Source organism: Eschrichtius robustus, chromosome 6, assembly GCF_028021215.1.
Source record: "Eschrichtius robustus isolate mEscRob2 chromosome 6, mEscRob2.pri, whole genome shotgun sequence".
NCBI classification, from domain to species: domain Eukaryota; kingdom Metazoa; phylum Chordata; class Mammalia; order Artiodactyla; family Eschrichtiidae; genus Eschrichtius; species Eschrichtius robustus.
The window spans coordinates 135,100,979-135,120,164 of record NC_090829.1 but is presented as its reverse complement, the minus strand read 5'-3'; the positions used below and the strand labels follow the sequence as shown (position 1 = coordinate 135,120,164).

The following is a 19,186-nucleotide window of genomic DNA, read 5'->3' as shown; positions in this document are numbered from 1 at the left end:
GAAGCTTAAGTCCTATTTTGAAATTAATGATGGTCATCGGATTTAATGTTATCGCAGGAGTAATCCTACTACCCATCGCCATTCCAGTATGCTTTCCTGAGTGGATGAGAAGGGCTGGGGTTGTAGCTGGTTTTCCAGGACTGCATGGGGCCACCACCTGTTTTCTCTCTCCTACAGCTGTCGCCTGAGGAGGAGGGTGTTGGGGACAACTGCTCCAGCCGCGTTGCTGTGTATTCTTGGTATTAATGGCCCTAAGGTGTCAAGAGAATGCTGTGACATTGTTTTTCTACCTCTTAAGACAACAAGATAGTGCAAAGCACTTAGGAAAGATTTCCGCTTAAATTGGTAGTTTTAAAACTCAGAGAACCAAGCTTCAGTATTCTAGAAACTTCACTTTTGTAAGGCACCTTTTTATCTGAAAGTACCAGATAGAAAGTTTTTCTGCACAACAGTATATTTGCTTTGGTGGTAGGTTGGTGAGGAGCTTCACATGTTTGCTTTTGGAGGAATAAGGTTCGGACGGAGCGCCTGAGGCGGTCAGCAGGATGAGAAGATGGCCGGCGTGGCAGGACCCCAGCCCCTCATCCCTGCTTTAGCCGTAGCAACTCTGCTTTTCTGTTTCCTAATCACCAGCCTTCTGCGTGTTCGTTTGAACAAAACTCTTTGCCCCAAAAAAGTTTGGCAACCAGGCCCCATCCATTATCTAGAATGTAAAAGTATTTGGAGCAGTGGAAAACTCTAGACATGCGTTAATACGGTAACCACTAGCCCATCTGGCTATTTAAACTTAATTAAAATGGAGCCTTATAAAAGTCAAGCCTTAAGTAGAGCCTTCTAAAGTAGGGTGGGGATATGTGTATGAAACCCTTTTTTGGAACAAGTGATAAATACATTATGAATAAAGGCATAACAGAAATGGGGCCCAGATTCTAAAATCATAGAATGTATGCTTCTTTTCTATGGACCATAGATCACATGTCCAAGGATCTCATTTTACAGCCCTATCTTCCAATCCCTGGCATAGTGAATGTAAATGAATTGATTTATTTTTGGTGCCTTTTAATGTGCACGTTCCAGGAGCACCATTGTGAAACGTACGCTGTGTGTTGTCCAGTGCTCATTACGCTAATGCAGTTACTTCTTTTTTTGTTAGGAATCAGTCTTTGCACTTGCATCTCAAGCACTATGGTGTGAATTGCGATGACTGGTTATTACGCCTCATGTGTGGGGGAGTAGAAGTCAGAACAATTTATGCTGCTCATAAACAGGCAAAGGCTTGCCTCGTTTCCAGGCTAAGCTGTGAACGAGCTGGGACCAGGTTCAACGTAAGGGGAACAAATGATGACGGTCACGTCGCCAATTTTGTAGAAACAGAACAGGTATATGTTTATATTGCTTAATTCATGTATTAGGGGAGGGGCACAGAGAATAATAGAATAACAGATTTTTATTGATTCAGAACTCATTTCGACACTGTAATGTCATTTTATGGTTGTTCTTGCCTACTTATTAGCCTTAAGAAAGGATTCCCCAAAACAAACTTACTTAGCCATGGCTCTTCAAGTAAGTAACAAAACTTTTTGCTAATCAGCATGGCATTGCCAGTGTCATACGTTTTAGTATTGAATTTAAAATCCTCAATTATAGAGCTAGACAACTTAAGAAAAGTGTGTTTTGATGAAATTAAGTCAAACCCAACTCTTAAAGCTAAGTATATAGTACCATTAAAATGAAAAGTTATAATATTTTTGACTATGAAACTATGTAATTGTAAATTCAGGCCATGCCCCCAGTCCATTTCAGATCTTCAAATTAGTTTTTGAAAAATAGAAAAAGCTAAAGAAAAAAAATGAACTCTGAAGGTATATGTATAAAATATTGAAATTCAAAAGGAATTCCTTTTTAAAAGTTGTAATTCTTATGCTTCTATAGTCACTGTTTTCTTGGTTAATGTATATAGAAGAACTATCACTAGTTGAAAAAAGAATCCAACTTATTTAGTGGCCTATTTTGGATATTTTGTTAGGATCATTTGTATATGAGAGATTGGTCATAAGATATAACTAGCGTGCACTAGAAGTTAGTAAATTTGTCTTTTGATGTAGAGGTAACAACTTCGTCTGTGGAAATATTTTACCCATTATTTTTCTCTGTAGGTTGTGTACTTAGATGACTGTGTTTCTTCCTTCATACAAATTCGGGGGTCTGTCCCATTGTTCTGGGAGCAACCAGGGTTGCAGGTATGTGTTTTGACATTCAGTTTTTTTTTCTCTTGAGAACTTTCCATATTTTCTAAAGTTTCAGGATAGTGTATCAGTTCATTGGATAGTTCTATTACTCAGTCTAATAATATTAGCTAGATTCATAAATGAGGATCCAAGTATAGAGGTCCTGGAATTGTTCTAGTTATTTTTTCCTTTAATGTTCTTTTAAATATCCATAGAAATTCAGCTCCCATATTTAATATTAAAATTTTGATGTTTTCATGGCACATTGATTTTCAAAGTGTTTCTGTGCTTACTATCTCAGTATCTTAGCGTATAACAATTTAGTCTCTGTAGGTAGAAAAATGTAGTAGTTAAAACAAAGCTTCTGAAACCAGACTTCTCAGTTTGAACCCTTACTCACCACTACTAGTTTTGTGATCTTGGGCAAGTGATTTAACCCCTTTGTGTCTCAGGTTTCTTATCTGTAACATGGGACTAATATTAGTAGTTCCTACTTCTTAGGTCTTAGGGTTCTTATGAGGATGAAATGAAAAGTGCTTAGAATAGTAACTGACACACACCATCAGCACTAGGTAAGGGTTAGCTATTGTTGTTAATAAGAATATATCTGCTACTGAAATTTTACTTTGTAATTTGTAGTGACTTGTCATCTTGAATATGTTCTCTGTTTTGCTTTCTGATCATTTTTTCCTAAACTTTCCTTTGCTGATTAAATGTCTAACCTTTAAAATGTAAGATTTTTTTTCACCTAAGATCACAATACTGGATTGCCCATAGTACTGTGATTTTGCATTTTATTTTTATTCAAACATGTTTAGTTCTTAAAGTGTTAAATTATATTCATTTTAGGCTTCTGGTATATAATGTGTAGTAAATTTTGTGCCTCAGTCTACAGTATTGAGAAAACGGACAGAAAAAAAAAATCTTGCCTCCATTTAGTTCACAGGTGGATCTCTCTCACATTCTAGGATGGTTATTGTGGAGAAAAATTGCAGACCACTTGAACCTTTTCAATAAGGCAGTTTATTCAAGACAGGCTAAGAATTAACAAGGATTAATACTTGTACTGCTTTGCTAAAATTCCTGAGTTCTCGTTAAGACCAGTTTAACTCATGTGGGTTTTATCTTTGGCATATAGGCGTAACTTAAATAGATACGTTGTTCCCCAAGTCTCTCTTGGGAAAGAATACCAACCCTACCCCACTTCTCCTAACTTTTTGTGACCAGAGAAGGGTGTTTGGAATATTTGCTTTAAGAAATTTCTAAAACCTTGCTTTGATGCAAGGTAAATGCTTTTGCTTTAGAGACAGGCTAGTATAAGAGATTGTAATAGCCTATTTATAGGCCCTCTGTTTTACTGCTTTCTGTGTTATTAAGAAGTTCAGAATTACAGTGTTTGGTTATTCAGTAAGGTTGGATCCTGAGTAGTTACATTGAGGGATCCTCCTTGGGTGGGACTTCCTTCCGACTTCCTTCTGTGTTCTGTGGCCTGTCCACACAGGTAGTCTGGCTGGATAATGTCATTTGATTATGGGCTGAAAACTACAGATTTTTAAATCGTGCCTTTCTTGATAGAGTAATTTTTGAGACATCAAGGCAGTCCAGCAATTCTGCCAAATCGTCACTGAGCTGGCCTGTTGTCTCAGGTTGGGTTGAGGATTGGGTCAGTAGTTCCCAGTTATTTAGCCTAGTAGTTTTTAAAGCCAGCCTTTCTTTGAACAGGGATGGATTCGTTTCATGAGTATCTTTTATCATTTCCCCACCATTCTAAAAGAGTAGGTAATAGAGGAATGAAAATAATAGATGTTGATTTAAAAAAATAAAAATATCAAGACCCCAAGTTCATCTTCTCATAGAAGACAAATAAGGACTCTTGACTTAGGGTGGCTGTAAATGGTCGTTAGGTGTCCTGTGTGTTCTCGGGACTGGGATTTATTTTTGGGGATCCTTGAAGTTAGTGTTGCCTAGTGAGATGTCGTACTTCACAAGTCACGGACAGAGAATCCTCAGGCCGTTGTCCCTTGTTCTACCTCTTTTCCTCCATGAATAATTCCTCTCAGGTTCTTAAAATATTTTAAAGGAATCTTTGGAAGTGATTTTAAAATGCAGATTCATGGCCTCAACTTCACTTGAATCTTTTTGAAAGATTCAACTTGAATCAACTTGAATCTTTTTGAAAAGATTCAAAAATAGAATCTTTTGGAATGGGGCCAGGAATCTGCCTTTTAATTTGAGTGGTTAGTTTAACCACTCAAATTAGAGAACTTGTGTTGTACTGGATCCTTTCGTGCTGCCCTTGCGGCGTATCCAGCCCTGCCTGCTCCAGCGGCCAGTCCTGAGCCAGCAAGGCAGCCCTGTGACGCTTAGCCCCAGCTTTCTCCTAGGTCTTGGGACTTTCTCTTTCTTTTCATTCCCACTCCTGTCATCTCAGTTAAGGTCTTCATAATTCCTTCTTGCCTGGAAGATTCTCACAGTTTTCTAACTGGTCTCCTCCCAGCTTTCTGGCCATTCGTACCACTTTTGATCTATTACACTCATCCGATCTAGGCACCCATTTCTTCACGTTCTGGCTTCCTCTACTTATCCGGCTTCATGCCTGGCTACTTCCAGCAAGAATCCTCTGCTCCCCAAACGAAGGTTTGTTGTCCTTCAGTAGCCGACTCAGATCTCATGGAATGGATTCCAGTCACTCCTCCACACTGATCTCTTCATGAAATCCTTGAGTTCTTCTAAACGTGTATTATTCTGTACACATTAGGTGTATATAGTCTTGTATCCTATGAGAAATTCAAAGACTGTAGTGATGCTTCAGAGAGAGCTTGCAATCTGGGGAGACGCCTTTTATGGAAAAGATAAATATCAGTATCAGTTAGTTTGAGGCATCATAAGAGTTGTCATAAGGTGCTGCTCAGGTGAGAGTGATATTTCAAGTGCTGGCAACTCACTCATTTTACTTATGATTTCCTTTTTTTGAAGGTATTTAGCATTTATAACTTGTAGTGTTCCTCTGCTACTATACCATTACATTATATTATAGCCTATATTAGTCTTAAAAGATGGTAAGCATCATGAGATCTATGCCTGGCGTGGTGTGGCACATTGAATTTTTGGTTGAACTGAAGTTTCAGAAGTGTGTGAACACGAAGCAATACTATTGTCAGAAGATGGCATTCCATACCGCCCAATGAAATGGTTTTCTAAAAATATCTTTGATGTAACTTTTGTTTTAATTGGGTAAATTTATGGTTATTTAAAGCCTTAAAACTTTTATCGCCATTGACATAACTTTCTTATTATAGAATTTTTTTTAACATTGAGTAATAAAACCTAGTCTAGTCTAACCAACAGATTGCTGTAAGTGTTATGATGTGTAGCTAATTGTGTACATGTGTTGGGGAGCAGACAGCAGGGAACAACGACAGCCGTTACCTAAAAAACATGAGAAAACTTGTATTTTTTACACCTTCTTAACAGTTGAGAGTACTGTGCAAGATAAATGTTAATGAATAAACAAAATGCCAAGTCTTGAACTTTTATAGAGTTATAGGCAATTACCTGAGAGGACTCCAAAGAGAAAGTTTCCTGCCGCCTAAAATGCTTAAAGTCCTGGAGCACACGTCTTTCAAAATTTAAGATTTTATACAGTCTATTAAGCACTAGAAAATGAAATGGAATATAGATGTGACATTTGGCTAATCAATTTCTTACTAAGAATAAAAAGCACTAAAGAGAGAATCCACTGATTTCCCAGGACAGTCATTCAGTTGTCTCATCAGATCAGGAGGGGTAATGCTGAGTGAATGATAATACTGTTAATTCAGTTTTGAACTTGGATGGGCATATTAGTGCTTATTTTCTAGTTTTATTTGTCCAACTGCATGACTGATTTGGCAGCCCTCCTCCCATGCCGCCTTTAAAGTCACTTTGTTCACAGATTAGCAAGAACGAATTCTGGGGAACTTTGATCCCAAAGTCTCAGGGAAATGTTTAAAAGTGAAATTCAGGGAAAGAATCTGGTCTCACTGCTGTATATCTTCTTGGCATCTGTTATACCTTTCTCAGTTCTGCCGCATCTCTCTGTCGCTTTCCTATAGGAGAAAAGAAAAACTGTAACAAAACACAATCGGTAGTTATTTTCCATCTTGTTTAATTCTCTTAACCCAGATTTTCTGATTCTGCAGAATGTGCTGTTACTATAGTTGTGTGCCGGAGAGATTGACTTGGAAAGTCTGTTTTTCCAGGAACAATGTTTTTAATTTGTAGGATCTTTGGGTGAGGGAGGAGTGACTAGAGTATTCAGCATAACAGAGAAGAAAAGAATATGTAGACATTGCACTTGTCGGCAGCTTGTCGGCAGCCCGGAAGAGTAGGAATTTTGGTAAGGAGGCCTGAATTGTCATGCGAATATTTTTTGAAATGAATGCTGTTGCCCTGAGAGGACAAGTTTATTCACTTGGCTGTATTTGGTTTTTTATTGCCCAAATGGCAATATCGGTTGACATATAAATGGCACGTAGTTTGAGCTTAAAACAAGGTAATGTATGTGAAAGCACTCTTAAAAATATCTTACATAAATAAAAATTCTTGTTAGTTTACAAGTGTTTCATAATGGTCTAACTTCTAGTTCTTTTTTTGTGAGGTTGTGTTTTAAAAAATAAAAGGGATGAGAACCTCCTAGAACTTGTTTTTTAAAGAATATCATGAATGGCAATCACTCAGCTCACTACTGGGTGTTTAGCAAATGCATTGTTACATACTGTAAACAATATTTCTTTTGTCTACATGTTGGCTTTTGGTATGATTAAACATATTTTTCTTATCTTAGGTGGGATCTCATCGTGTTCGTATGTCAAGGGGGTTTGAAGCCAATGCACCTGCTTTTGACAGGTAAGACTGATTATTTTTACATAGTGCTGTAGGTTTTGATATTGCTAAGCAGTGAGGCTAGTTGTAATTGTATTTACTGATTCATTTCAGCTTTTTTGGCTCTAAGGAAAATTTCTTCTTGACTCCTAATTTAACTGGAGAACAGTGACACTTACTGTTATGAATTCTAGGGGTGGTAGCACTAGGTGTGTGGGTCTTGTTGTCTGGGCCTTAAAACTACCTCTTACCAGTGTGCTGTCCAGTACGGTAGCTACTAGCCGCATGTAACTCTTGAGCGTTTGAAATTGACTAGTCCAGATTGAGATGTGCTGTAGGTATATAATATATACTGGATTTGAGACTTAGTGCAAAAAAAATGCAAAATACTTTATTGATATTTGTTTTATATATCAATTACATGTAGAAATGATATTTTAGCTGTATTGGGTTAAATAAAATGTATGTAAATTAATTTCCTCTTTTGAGTTTTACTTTTTTAATATGCCTTCTAGAAAATTTTAAATTCTATCTGTGGCTCATATTACATTTCCTTTGGACAGCATTGCTCTCTAGCTTCTGGAATGGTTAGAAGCTGGAGCACATAAAGGCTTATATTTGGGGTCTCTTTTTCTTAAGGCTAGAGCTATTAAGGAGGTCTCTCTGAATACTCACGGAGTGTGTGATGTCCCCATGTGTGAGGTGCGCAGCCCTACGCCCTCTGCCCTTGCTGCCTTCCCAGCCAAGCTGGGTGGCTCGTGTTTTCCATGCCTGTCTAGCTTCAGCCTCAGGGTGGAGAGGGATCTGGATGATTCCAACAGCTCTAGCATAGGTGGGAGCTTAAGTCAGAGAGGAAATTGCATTAACTGAGTTTTTATAAATTCAGAGTCTTGAGACCATGTGGAATGGATTTGTATCCAGTTTTGCCAATTCTGTGAGTTTAGGGGCTTCCCTGGTGGTCCAGTGGTTAAGACTCTGCGCTTCCACTGCAGGGGGCTTGGATTCGATCCCTGGTGGGGGAACTAAGATCCCACATGCCACAAGGCACAGACAAAAAAAAAAAAAAAAAAAAAGAAAGAAAGAATAAAATACTGCCGTGTGGGTCCTGTTTAATAATGGGTTCCTGTTGATTGAAAAAAGTTTTTGGCTTGTCATTTGACATATGTTTATTTCCTTTCTTTCTTTAATAGACATTTTAGAACACTTAAGAATTTATATGGTAAACAAATAATAGTAAATTTGCTTGGATCTAAGGAAGGGGAACATATGCTAAGTAAGGCTTTCCAGGTAAGTACGATCATTTTTTTCTTCTGTTCGGGCCCGTGGACACCTAGAATGGTATTTTTAAATAATATAATAATCAAATTCTTCCAAGAAGTAAATTACTTCCTAGAAAAAGATTGGGTACTTGTTGGAACCATTCATTCTTTGGGGAAATTAGGCAACAGTTTAGGGTAATCTTGCTGAAACTGGGATTATGGAAAGCTTTCAAGGCAATTGACCCTGTTTTCTAATCTGCTTATTTATGTTGTAGAGAAGCAGAAGGATACCCTCCCCCTAAAAAATGCTCGTCTGTCACTGGCATAAAGATAACAGGCAGTTTCTTCCTTCATCTGTACATCGTCTTGCCTATTTCCTAGAAACCATAGTCACTGTTTTAAACCTGTGAAATGTTGAATAATGCATTTGTGTACACAAAAGACTTCTTGTACTGATGAGAGAAAATTTGAGAATTTTCATTAAATAAGAACCTAAAGAAATGTCTGACTTCTAAGGAAAAATATTTCTCATAAATGTTTATTGAGTTTGAATTGATATAAATTATAGTGTTACATAAGATTATAAACTTAAACAAAATGGTTAGAAAACATTTTCTAAAGTTTAAGCTAATGAAGTCCAAAATTAATTATTTGGCTATTTTGTTTTAATATTGTTAATAAACAACTTGTACTTTAGAGAATGACTTTTTATGGTAAAGTTTTGAAACGTTTGTATATATTGAATGAAGGTATAAAAAAATGAATTTTTCAGTTTTTGATGGGCTTTGTCTTAAAAAATAAGCTGTTTTATTTTGAGATTCTGTAATAGATATAAACAGTCATTATATTTTTATGGTAAAAGATGAAATGCTGGTGGTTGGAAATCATTTTTCATTTTCTAAACCAGATGGGAATGTTATTTAAGTTCCCTGATATTAATCATGTCATACCCAATCTCTCTGGGATAGTATATGAGGTTTTAGGAAAAAGATGCCATAAGATATCAGCAAGTAATTTTCCATTTTACTGCCAGTGGCAATGAAAGCTTTGTGAGATTAGTAAGATTTCAAGGACCTGCTGAGATTTTCATTTAAAATGTAAAGTTCCATTTATAACAGTATATTGATAAGATCATATTTAGTTAACATTTAAATGAATATTTGCCTTTTATTTTCAGAGTCATTTGAAAGCTTCTGAACATGCAACTGATATCCAGATGGTGAATTTTGACTATCATCAAATGGTTAAAGGAGGAAAGGCAGAAAAATTACATAGTGTTCTTAAACCTCAAGTCCAGAAGTTTCTGGATTATGGATTTTTTTATTTCAATGGAAGTGAAGTTCAAAGGTTTGACTGCTCTGTTTCTCTTTTCTTTAAATTGGGACTTTGCTATAATTCTATTTAATTAAATAAAATACCTTCCTTTATTATACTTGATTTTAAGCTTGTTTTGCTTTCTTTCTAGTAATAGGTTACATTACTGGGCACATACCATGGGTCAAGCAGTACACTTAGTCTTTACAAGTATAATATCAGTTCTATTATTATCTCCATTCACATTTGAGGAAGTGGAGGCATAAAGCTATCATCTGCCCCAGGTCACAGAACTAGGAAATGGTAGAGCTTGATTTATCTGGCTCCAGATCTCATGCTGCTATCTCTGAGGCTATTCCATTTCTCTCTTAAAATTAATGTCTTAATATTTCTTGGCCTCAGGGGCATCTGAATAAGAGTACTCAACTTTTCCCTTTCTCTATGTTCCCAAAAGTCAGGTAACAAGAAAACAATGCAATGTAATTCCTTGTGACTTTCTAAAGTCTTTTGCATTTTCAACAAATTGAATGGAGATAATAAAATCTATCTTGCAAATCTAAAAAAAAAAGAATGTATGGCAGAATGTTAACAGTTGTAGAATCTGGATGGTGGGTATATGGATGTTCACTGTAAAATTCTTTCATCTTTTTTGTATGTTTGAGAACTGTTACACTAGAAAGTTGGGGGGAGAAAGTAGATGCTACACTTTAATCAGCTTAATTTTTCTGAGTTTGTTTTAGGTTTGTTATTTTTGTTTTAAACTATCAGTTTAATTTCACTGAATTTGTTACAGATGCCAGAGTGGTACAGTTCGAACAAACTGCTTGGATTGTCTTGATAGAACAAATAGTGTGCAGGCATTCCTTGGCTTAGAGGTAAAAAGAATAAAATACGTCTATGCAACTTGTATCAAGTGCCTTTTCCAGTGCTTTTGTAATATTTATGTTTCTCATTAATTACTTCTCACAAAATGAAGTTATGCTAAAGGCATTCTTTACTTGTCTTCTAGTCTTTTTCTTTGGGGGAGGGGGCAACATCCCTTTTCATTTAAATGTTTCCTTTATCTGTTCTAAATATGTTCTTTAGATAGCGTCTGTTTCCCTCTATTGTTCCTTAACTTTCCCTTAAAAAAAAAAACCCTGCTATTTATACTATTCCAGTAGTTGCCTCTTCTGCCTGTCTTTTGGATAAAGAAAAGAGATACATGTATATATTTGGCCTTTATTCTCTGTGTTGTCTTTTAAAAGTCTTTTTGGAATGGGGGAGGATCTGTTTTCACATGTACAACCCTATAGGATTATATTTTTGACAGAGTCTGATCCAGTGCCGTTTACATGGCATTTTCAAATCAGTAGTTACAAAAAACAGGATCAGATGAAAATGTCATTGTTAGAAGGAAAGTGAATGAGAGCCAACTTCTGTAACAAAGTCTCTGTCTAAAAGTTTTTTCCTTTACTATTTATCTATCAAATTCAGTCTAATTTAGGCATAATCTCAACTATTTGACAAACTGTGTAGCAATGCTGAGATTTCTAAGTCTTGCCTATAATGCAGCACTTAGGTTCATATGGCTATTGTGGGTCTTCATTTAGTTCCATAGGAACTTAGCATAGTTCTCAAATACTATGAAAAACAGGAATAGGAAGTAACAGGTTCTTATTTCCTCTAACAAATGATCTTACATTTGGCCAGAATATTGGTTAATTAGTTACTCTGCAACTGAGGGTCTTTCTGTCTCAAAATGAAAGTACAATGTATAGAATTGTCTACTACAAAAATGTATTTTTCATGTAACTAAATAAATTTTACTGCTTTGCCTTTTTTGAAATCTGTCCTTGAGGTTTACTTAGAAAATACAACAGAAATAAGTAAAAGCAGGCATTTGGTCATAGGGATGGAGTTTATCACACGGCTCAGGTTTGTTTTAAGTTCTGTTCTGAAGTGGCTAAAAACATTTAGTTAGATTCTGAGAGTAAGGTTAGTGAAATACTTGAACATCTTCATTAAAAGTAGAACAAGTGTTAGAATCTGACTTAGCTGACTACCCACCGTTTGTTGTTAGGTGTGAGAATACTCCCTAGTATAGCAGTTGGTTGACTGGTTACAAAATATACTGCTAATGTAGGCAAAACCAAACTACTTGTAGTGAAGACCACTTTTGCCCAGTTCCTTGAAGAAGGAGGTATAAATTATAAAGGAGATGCCGGAGGCTGATTTTGTTAATACTCCATGCCAGCAAAGAATAGCCCTGGTGTAGGTCTCTAGGCAATCAGATAAACCCAGTATAGGGTTTTGTATATTATTATTATTATTTTTTTTTTTAAAGGAAACTATGTGTTTTTTTGGTTTGTTTTTGTTTTTTTTTAAATGGGAATTATTTATTTATTTATTTATTGCTGTGTTGGGTTTTCGTTTCTGTGCGAGGGCTTTCTCTAGTTGTGGCAAGTGGGGGCCACTCTTCATCGCGGTGCGCGGGCCTCTCACTATCGCAGCCTCTCTTGTTGCGGAGCACAGGCTCCAGACGTGCAGGCTCAGTAGTTGTGGCTCACGGGCCTAGTTGCTCCGCGGCATGTGGGATCTTCCCAGACCAGGGCTCGAACCCGTATCCCCTGCATTGGCAGGCAGATTCTCAACCCCTGTGCCACCAGGGAAGCCCTGTATATTATTTTAATGTTTGATCCCTCTATAGTTATGGATAATGTCCACTTATAGACAAGATAAAAGAAAACACAAATGGGAAGGAGTTAAGTGAAAATGCAAGGCATCGACTAGATTCCAAATAAGAGAAAGAGACTGGATAAGGATTATACGTTGCTTTGCCTTTGCCAGACTTCAAGGCTAAGAGTCATTCATAGTAAAGACCAATAACTTCTCTAAACACTTCCACTGTGATGAAGGAACCGTGGGAGCCCAAAGATCCTTGCATTCCTTGCATGCTGTGTTCCCCCTAGTTCTCCCTTATATGCTTTACTGATACGAATTTTATACATTAGAAGCTGTCGTGACTTTATTCAGAGATATGACTTACTTTTAAAATTTTGATAACAATTCAAGAGCAGCTCAACTTTTCTCACAATCTCCTGACCTTAATTACCCAAATGTGTAGAACCAAATCCAAAATTTAAAGAAACTTAGTTATTTCTACATATATTTAAATAAACTAGGTAAATATTGATATATTTCTCTGCTCCAATGCCTGCTGTTGTGTATTGTTCTTTTAGGTGAACAAGATAAACTAGTCTGATTTATAGGGACATTTTTTTCCTTTTTTTTGGCTGCGCAGCTTGTGGGAACTTAGTTCCCCAACCAGGGATTGAACCTGGGCCCTCGGCAGTGAAAGCGGGGAGTCCTAATCACTGGACCACCAGGGAATTCCCCATAGGGACATTTTGATAAGCTTAATATCATTTAACCAGAAAGAAGTTCTTATTACTGCAAGGGAATACTGAGTTACTTGTAGGTTTCATTGACGTGATATTTACTTTAGAAATTGACATGATGGGAAATAGTAAACTTGTGTTTTCAGAATCCAGACCCACAAAGTCCTGTATCCGTAAATTTTTGGTTTGATTCTGGTAGTTCTTAAAAAGTCACATCATAATGAATGTATTAATATACTTACAAAAGTTTCTCTTTTGCTATTTTAGATGCTAACTAAACAATTGGAAGCTCTCGGCTTAGCTGAAAAGCCTCAGCTGGTGACTCGCTTTCAAGAAGTTTTTCGATCAATGTGGTCTGTGAATGGTGATTCAATCAGTAAGATTTATGCAGGAACTGGAGCTCTTGAAGGAAAGGCTAAGGTAGATCTAGATCTATCGTAACATTATAAAAGATCCTTTTTCCTTCTTTAGTAAAGCTTTAAATGGACTCTTTTTTAAATTAATAGTTTGGTTTTTATAAGATATCTGTTTTAGAATTCTGCTTTGTCATGCTTTTATGGCCTCCTTAACACTTCCTTCTATAGTGGATACTAATGACTGAACGGATAGTTATTCCCCTAGGTTTGAGGGACATGTACATATGACATACTCAGTTGTTTAGTGATAATCCACTAGGCTTAGATATGTGTTCCTCACCTTTTTTTAAATGATTTTTCACCTGCATAATATCTGTTTTACTTTTCATATTATTTTGATTAAAAATATGTTTTTTTTAAACCTTTGGTTTTGTGTGTGTGTGTGTGTGTGTATGTGGCCACGCAGCACGGCATGCAGGATCTTGGTTTCCTGGTCTAGGGATTGAACCCAGGCCCCTGCAGTGGAAGCACGGAGTCCTAACCACTGGACCGCTAGGGAATTCTCCCAAATATGTTTTTCTTTAAAAAAAAATCAGAGACTTCCCTGGCGGTCCAGTGGTTAAGATTCCACACTTCCAGTGCCGGGGGCATGGGTTTGATCCCTGGTTGGGGAACTAAGATCCCACATGCTTGCTGTGTGGCGCAGCCAAAAAATTTTTTATAAAAAATTTAAAAAAGTAAAACAACAAAACAAAAGCTCCCCTCCCCCCCCCCCCCAAATCACAGTCTTCCCAACAAAGAGTCTTGTCTCATTTGACTTTGTTTCCCCAGCACTTGACACAGTGCATTCTGTTGGATAGATGTGTGATAAATGCTGGATGGACCAATAAATCAATGGGCAATTTATGCCACACCCACTGTGAACCGAATGCTATTAGGGCTAAAGTTTTTATTCTTTTTCTTTTCTTACCTTGAAAAGGAGGCTATCAAAATGTGCAAAGGAAGTGTGAAATATGGACGTAATTATAAGTCTGTGCCTCATCATTACTTTTATCTACAGACTACTTTCTCCTTTAGTGTTTGGCCCTTACTGAGGGACTTTGGGTGCATGCTTGAGACATTTTTCATTATTTTATATACTTAAATATTGACCTTTTATGGCTCCTGGCCTCCATTGAATTTATTAATATTCTAAATCCCTACAATTTCTCAAATTATCCCAGAAATAGAAACAGGGACATTAACCACTTTTATAGTTTCTTATTTAGCCGCTTCAATATAGCAGCTGAAGTTCATCATCACAAAGTCTTTTAATTTCCAAATCTTCCTCCTTTTCTGTGTCTCATAAAGTGTCATGCCTCTGTTCAGAGGTATTGGCCTTACCTGCAAAAGTTCCTTTTGTTCAACTCACAGAAGTAATTTGTATTGACATTTACAAATATTTACTTCTTAAATGGTCCCTATTTTTGAAAACCCGAGACTGTTAAACTTTCATGTATTCCTTTTGAATAAAGAACATAATTCTTGCTTTTAAACCTGATTCTCTACAACTATTGCTTAAAATATTCTTTTATGTTCTGCCTTTTTGTTTCTGTAGTTGACTATCTATGTACAGAGGTTACATATATTTTCAATGGTCTTTTATCTCTAACAAAATAGATATGAAATTTTATGTATTAAATATTCTAGTCTGAATTTAACTAAAATCTAACATCTGAACTGCTCTTTCTTTTCCTTTCTCTGGGTTCCTTTTGATTAATTGCCTGATAATGTGAATGGTGAGTCTCTTTTCAAATAATGTCATTTGCGTATGTTTTATGGAAGGAAATAACATTTTAAGCCTCAAATTCCTGTTATTTAAGGAATAAAAATTACATATTGCAAACTAAAGTTCTTTTTCTAAAAGGCAAGAGTTTGTTTTTTTTTTTAAACAATCATCAAAATCTGTAAGATTAAAATATCTTTATGGTAGCTAACACACCTGAGTAGAATATATGTTCATTAGAAGTTATAATTGGCTCTCTCACTGTAGGAATTGGCATATATTTATTTTTATTACTTATATTTACATAGGCAAAGTGACCTAAAATATACAAACTGTAGTTTACATGTTACAGACTAGACCTTCGTTCTCATATTCAATTTTAGTTTTAACTAATATAAGTTATTGGGAGCAATTTCAATTTTATTTTTCTACTCTTAGAGTACTTTGAAGTTTTTCTGAGAACATGCAAGTGCAGTGTATCCTCCTTTATCTCCCCTGCTTCTCCCCACCTATCCCATCCATCCCCAAGTCTAAAAGTTACTATGTAAGAAGTAATTTCCTTGTCTTGAATAAGTACATTTCAGTTTATTTCCTTTATAGTAAACAATTTTAAACTTTTAAGGCTCTAGATATCATTAGTGGATGCAGTTGTGGCACAGAGCTTCTTCTGTCTCTTTGTGCAGAGCTGTTATCCAAAAGAGGAAAAGAAACAGTGACATCTTGAGGCATTTTAATGTGATGGTTTGTTATTCAAAACAGAGTAATTAGGTCCTTTTTATTACAGTAAAGTCATATAAAACTTATTTAAAGTTTAAGAATACCTATTGAATAAAAACAATTTAGAATGAAAAGTCCATGCTTTTTTCCCCAACAGGCTGGAAAGTTAAAAGATGGTGCTCGTTCTGTTAGTAGAACAATTCAGAATAACTTCTTTGACAGCTCCAAGCAAGAGGCCATTGATGTTTTGCTACTGGGAAATACTTTAAATAGTGATTTAGCTGACAAAGCTCGAGCCCTTTTAACTACTGGAAGTTTGCGTGGTATGCGTACTTACTTTATATTTTACTTTATATTGCTTATATTCCTTCTAAAAGTCCAAGAGGTGAATGTAAACTTATTTACATAAATACTTTTTAGATTGAGTTGATTAAAATGGTTTTGGAAGGAATTTCTATCCATGTAATTTTCTAAAATTACATTCTCCAAAGGAAGTTTATCTCTCCTAAAATGTCTATATCATTAGTGGAATTATTAAGCTAAAACCGAGGCCCATGCATGTTTTCTTTTATAGATTATGATTGAGGAGGGAAATGGTTTAAGTATTGCTAACTTTATATAAGGCAGGAATTCATAAAATATTCAGCTAGTATTCAGTAGAGTATTCAATAGTTAAGTAGAAAACATTGCTTTATTGAAAAAAACAATACCTTTGTTAGTTATTTTGCTAATCACCACCCCAAATGTTTCTATAACTTGGACCTACCTTTGAAATGCTATTGTTTGAATGAGCATTAAATCATATTAATAATTTTAAAACGTTGCTTATTATTGGACACTATCATTCCCAATTTTAATATTTGACATAAATATATGGCTTTCAGAATGGCTGTTTATCTTTCACTGTGTCTTTCATTAAAATCAAAAGAATTTGAGCTCATATCAGTGAGCGTATATTAAGCAGTATCGTGGGAAAACTCAATATACATTGTAGAACTTAATAGACTTCCTTAATTTCATATTTTTTTCTATTTTAACACTGTAGCACTCTGAACATTTTTATTTCTTCTGTTACCCCCCCCCCCCAAAACCAAACCTTTCAATTTTCCCTGTTCAAGTAGGAGAAATTGTTCTTCATCAAATAATGTACTCTTGGATCATTACTTGGTCAAGTACGTTATCATGGATTCTTTCAGAATTCTGCATGGTGCTGAAGGTAGTTAATTACAGTCAGCTCCTCAGGGATCTGTGAGTAGGCTGGGGACTGAAGTCTACTAAAGCTCTGAAAACCAGAATCTGATCTTAGCTACTGCTTTTAACGTCAGGCTTTCTTCCTGGCTTCCAGCAGTAGACGCTGACTGATTTGCGTCTTATCACCTCTTTCCACCTGTGCCTACTTTGATATGGAGGCATTTATCAGCAACAACTGAAAGTAAGCCATTGAAGGAAAGAGAAGTGAGGGACCTGAGTAATTCCCAGACTTGATCATCAGTTTTTTTGGTTTCCTGCACATTTTACTATATGAAAAATATACCCTTAAAAAAAGTACAGTCAGTTCTGCTCTAACGCTTATTCTGAGAATGGGAATTTTGTTCCAACATGGATGCTATATCAGGGGACATTTTGAGTATAATGCCAATTCTGCAGTAGTTTATGCATGATTTCACTGGTAATAATGCTAGGGAAATGCAGAAAGCTGCACCCAGCAGAACTGAGTTGGGTAGAAATACACACAACACACATACACATGTGCGTACACCTGAGACATCTCTCTCCCTCCGTTCACCAGACGTATGATGAGCCAGATCCATCCATATCTGGTGTTACAACTTACCGTCCAATTGCAGAGACCCCTCCTCCCAGGATTCACAATTACTCACGAGCACAGGCCTCCTGCTGCGCATTTCTATGAGCAAACCTCAGGTCTTTGTCAAAATGAAGTGCCATATTTTAGACGTATTCGTACATTCCTTAACCATTTAACATGCGTAAAGTTCTGCTACCGTTTTTATATTAGGTTCCTATCTTTCTTGGCACGTCATTGATGAAGTGTTTGAATGTTGTGCCCGAACCCCATTTTTGCCATAAGCCCTGTGCCTGTGGGAATTTGCACCATTTTGCCTAGCATGGTGATTTTGCTGGAATGTACATGTTTTGTTATAACTGAACTGATTGTACTTATCAACTGGTGAGTCCCAGAAGGAATACTACAAGGTGTATGTTAGGGCAGTATCTTCAGTATTTCAAAGTCCTCCAGCCTCTTAGGTTTTCAGGTTCATATTCTCCCTCACAAGTATATGCACGTGCACACACATAGACTTACATACGGGAGCAGCCTGGAAAGCAGGCCTACAACCTTCTGATTGTGAAACTCTGGACATCACTGAGTCCCCATAGGATTTTTCTTAGATGCAGAAGGTTTGCATCAGTCATTGTCATTTATTTTTATCTTTGGTGTCCTACAGCCATCAGAAAAAAATTGACTCATCAAACTAAATCAAAAGAAAGAAATGAGGCCGTCTGAGAATGTTTTGTCAAACATTCTAGACTTCAGCTGTAACTTGCTGTTTTACTAATGATTCTTTGTTTTCTTCTTGATGCATCCATAGTTTCTGAACAGACATTACAGTCAGGTACAGTATAGAAAATCAATCTGTAAATAAAAGCAACTTCTCTATTTTTTTAAAAAGTTGATGTTGTATATAAATAAAGCCGCAAATAAATGGAAACTTTATTTTGCCCTCTGAATCTAACATGATAAATTGATACCTTGTTTTAATCTGAGAAAAAAATTTTAAGTTTGAGAAAACTAAGTATTTCATTTAGAAGGAAATATGCACTGCTCTTTGTATTCCTGTAGCAAATGCTTAATTCCAATTAAATAGAGGTCATCTAGTTTTAATTTTACTTTTATATTTCATTGAACAAACATTATTAGTGTTATATCTCACTCTTTATAGGCTACTGGACAAAACCCAGGTGTGACTCTTTTGGATTAATGCCCGAGTACTGTGATATTTATGACTACTCAACGGTGCTTCTCACACATAATATTTTAAAAGGCATTTAGTGTACTAAAATATGATCTGAAATCTTTTAAAAAGCATTAAGATTGCTAACAAACTTAGAAGAGTTAAGTGTGTGAGACCTAAAGGTCATTATTTTTCTTGCCTTTCCTATTCTTAGGAATCTCACGCCTTCATTCGGTGGACAAGGTTTATGATCTTGTCTTTAAACTTGAATCTGTGGCGAAATGAGCAAAAGCTAAACTCTTGCCAGAAATTTAGCTGAAAAAGACTTTCAC

At 36.2% G+C, this 19,186-nt stretch overlaps 1 protein-coding gene across 4 annotated transcripts in view; it reads left to right on the top strand.

Moving 5' to 3' along the window:
* SYNJ1 (synaptojanin 1) overlaps positions 1 to 19,186 on the top strand; it is an 83,899-nt gene that overhangs the window by 27,152 nt on the left and 37,561 nt on the right. For all 4 annotated transcript variants that reach the window (XM_068546980.1, XM_068546979.1, XM_068546981.1 and 1 more), the window contains exons 5-12: positions 1,154 to 1,379; positions 2,157 to 2,240; positions 7,054 to 7,115; positions 8,282 to 8,378; positions 9,528 to 9,697; positions 10,458 to 10,539; positions 13,312 to 13,464; positions 16,040 to 16,205. In XM_068546980.1, the coding sequence (XP_068403081.1) occupies positions 1,154 to 1,379; positions 2,157 to 2,240; positions 7,054 to 7,115; positions 8,282 to 8,378; positions 9,528 to 9,697; positions 10,458 to 10,539; positions 13,312 to 13,464; positions 16,040 to 16,205 (1,040 nt within the window). The remainder of the gene's footprint in view (positions 1 to 1,153; positions 1,380 to 2,156; positions 2,241 to 7,053; positions 7,116 to 8,281; positions 8,379 to 9,527; positions 9,698 to 10,457; positions 10,540 to 13,311; positions 13,465 to 16,039; positions 16,206 to 19,186) is intronic.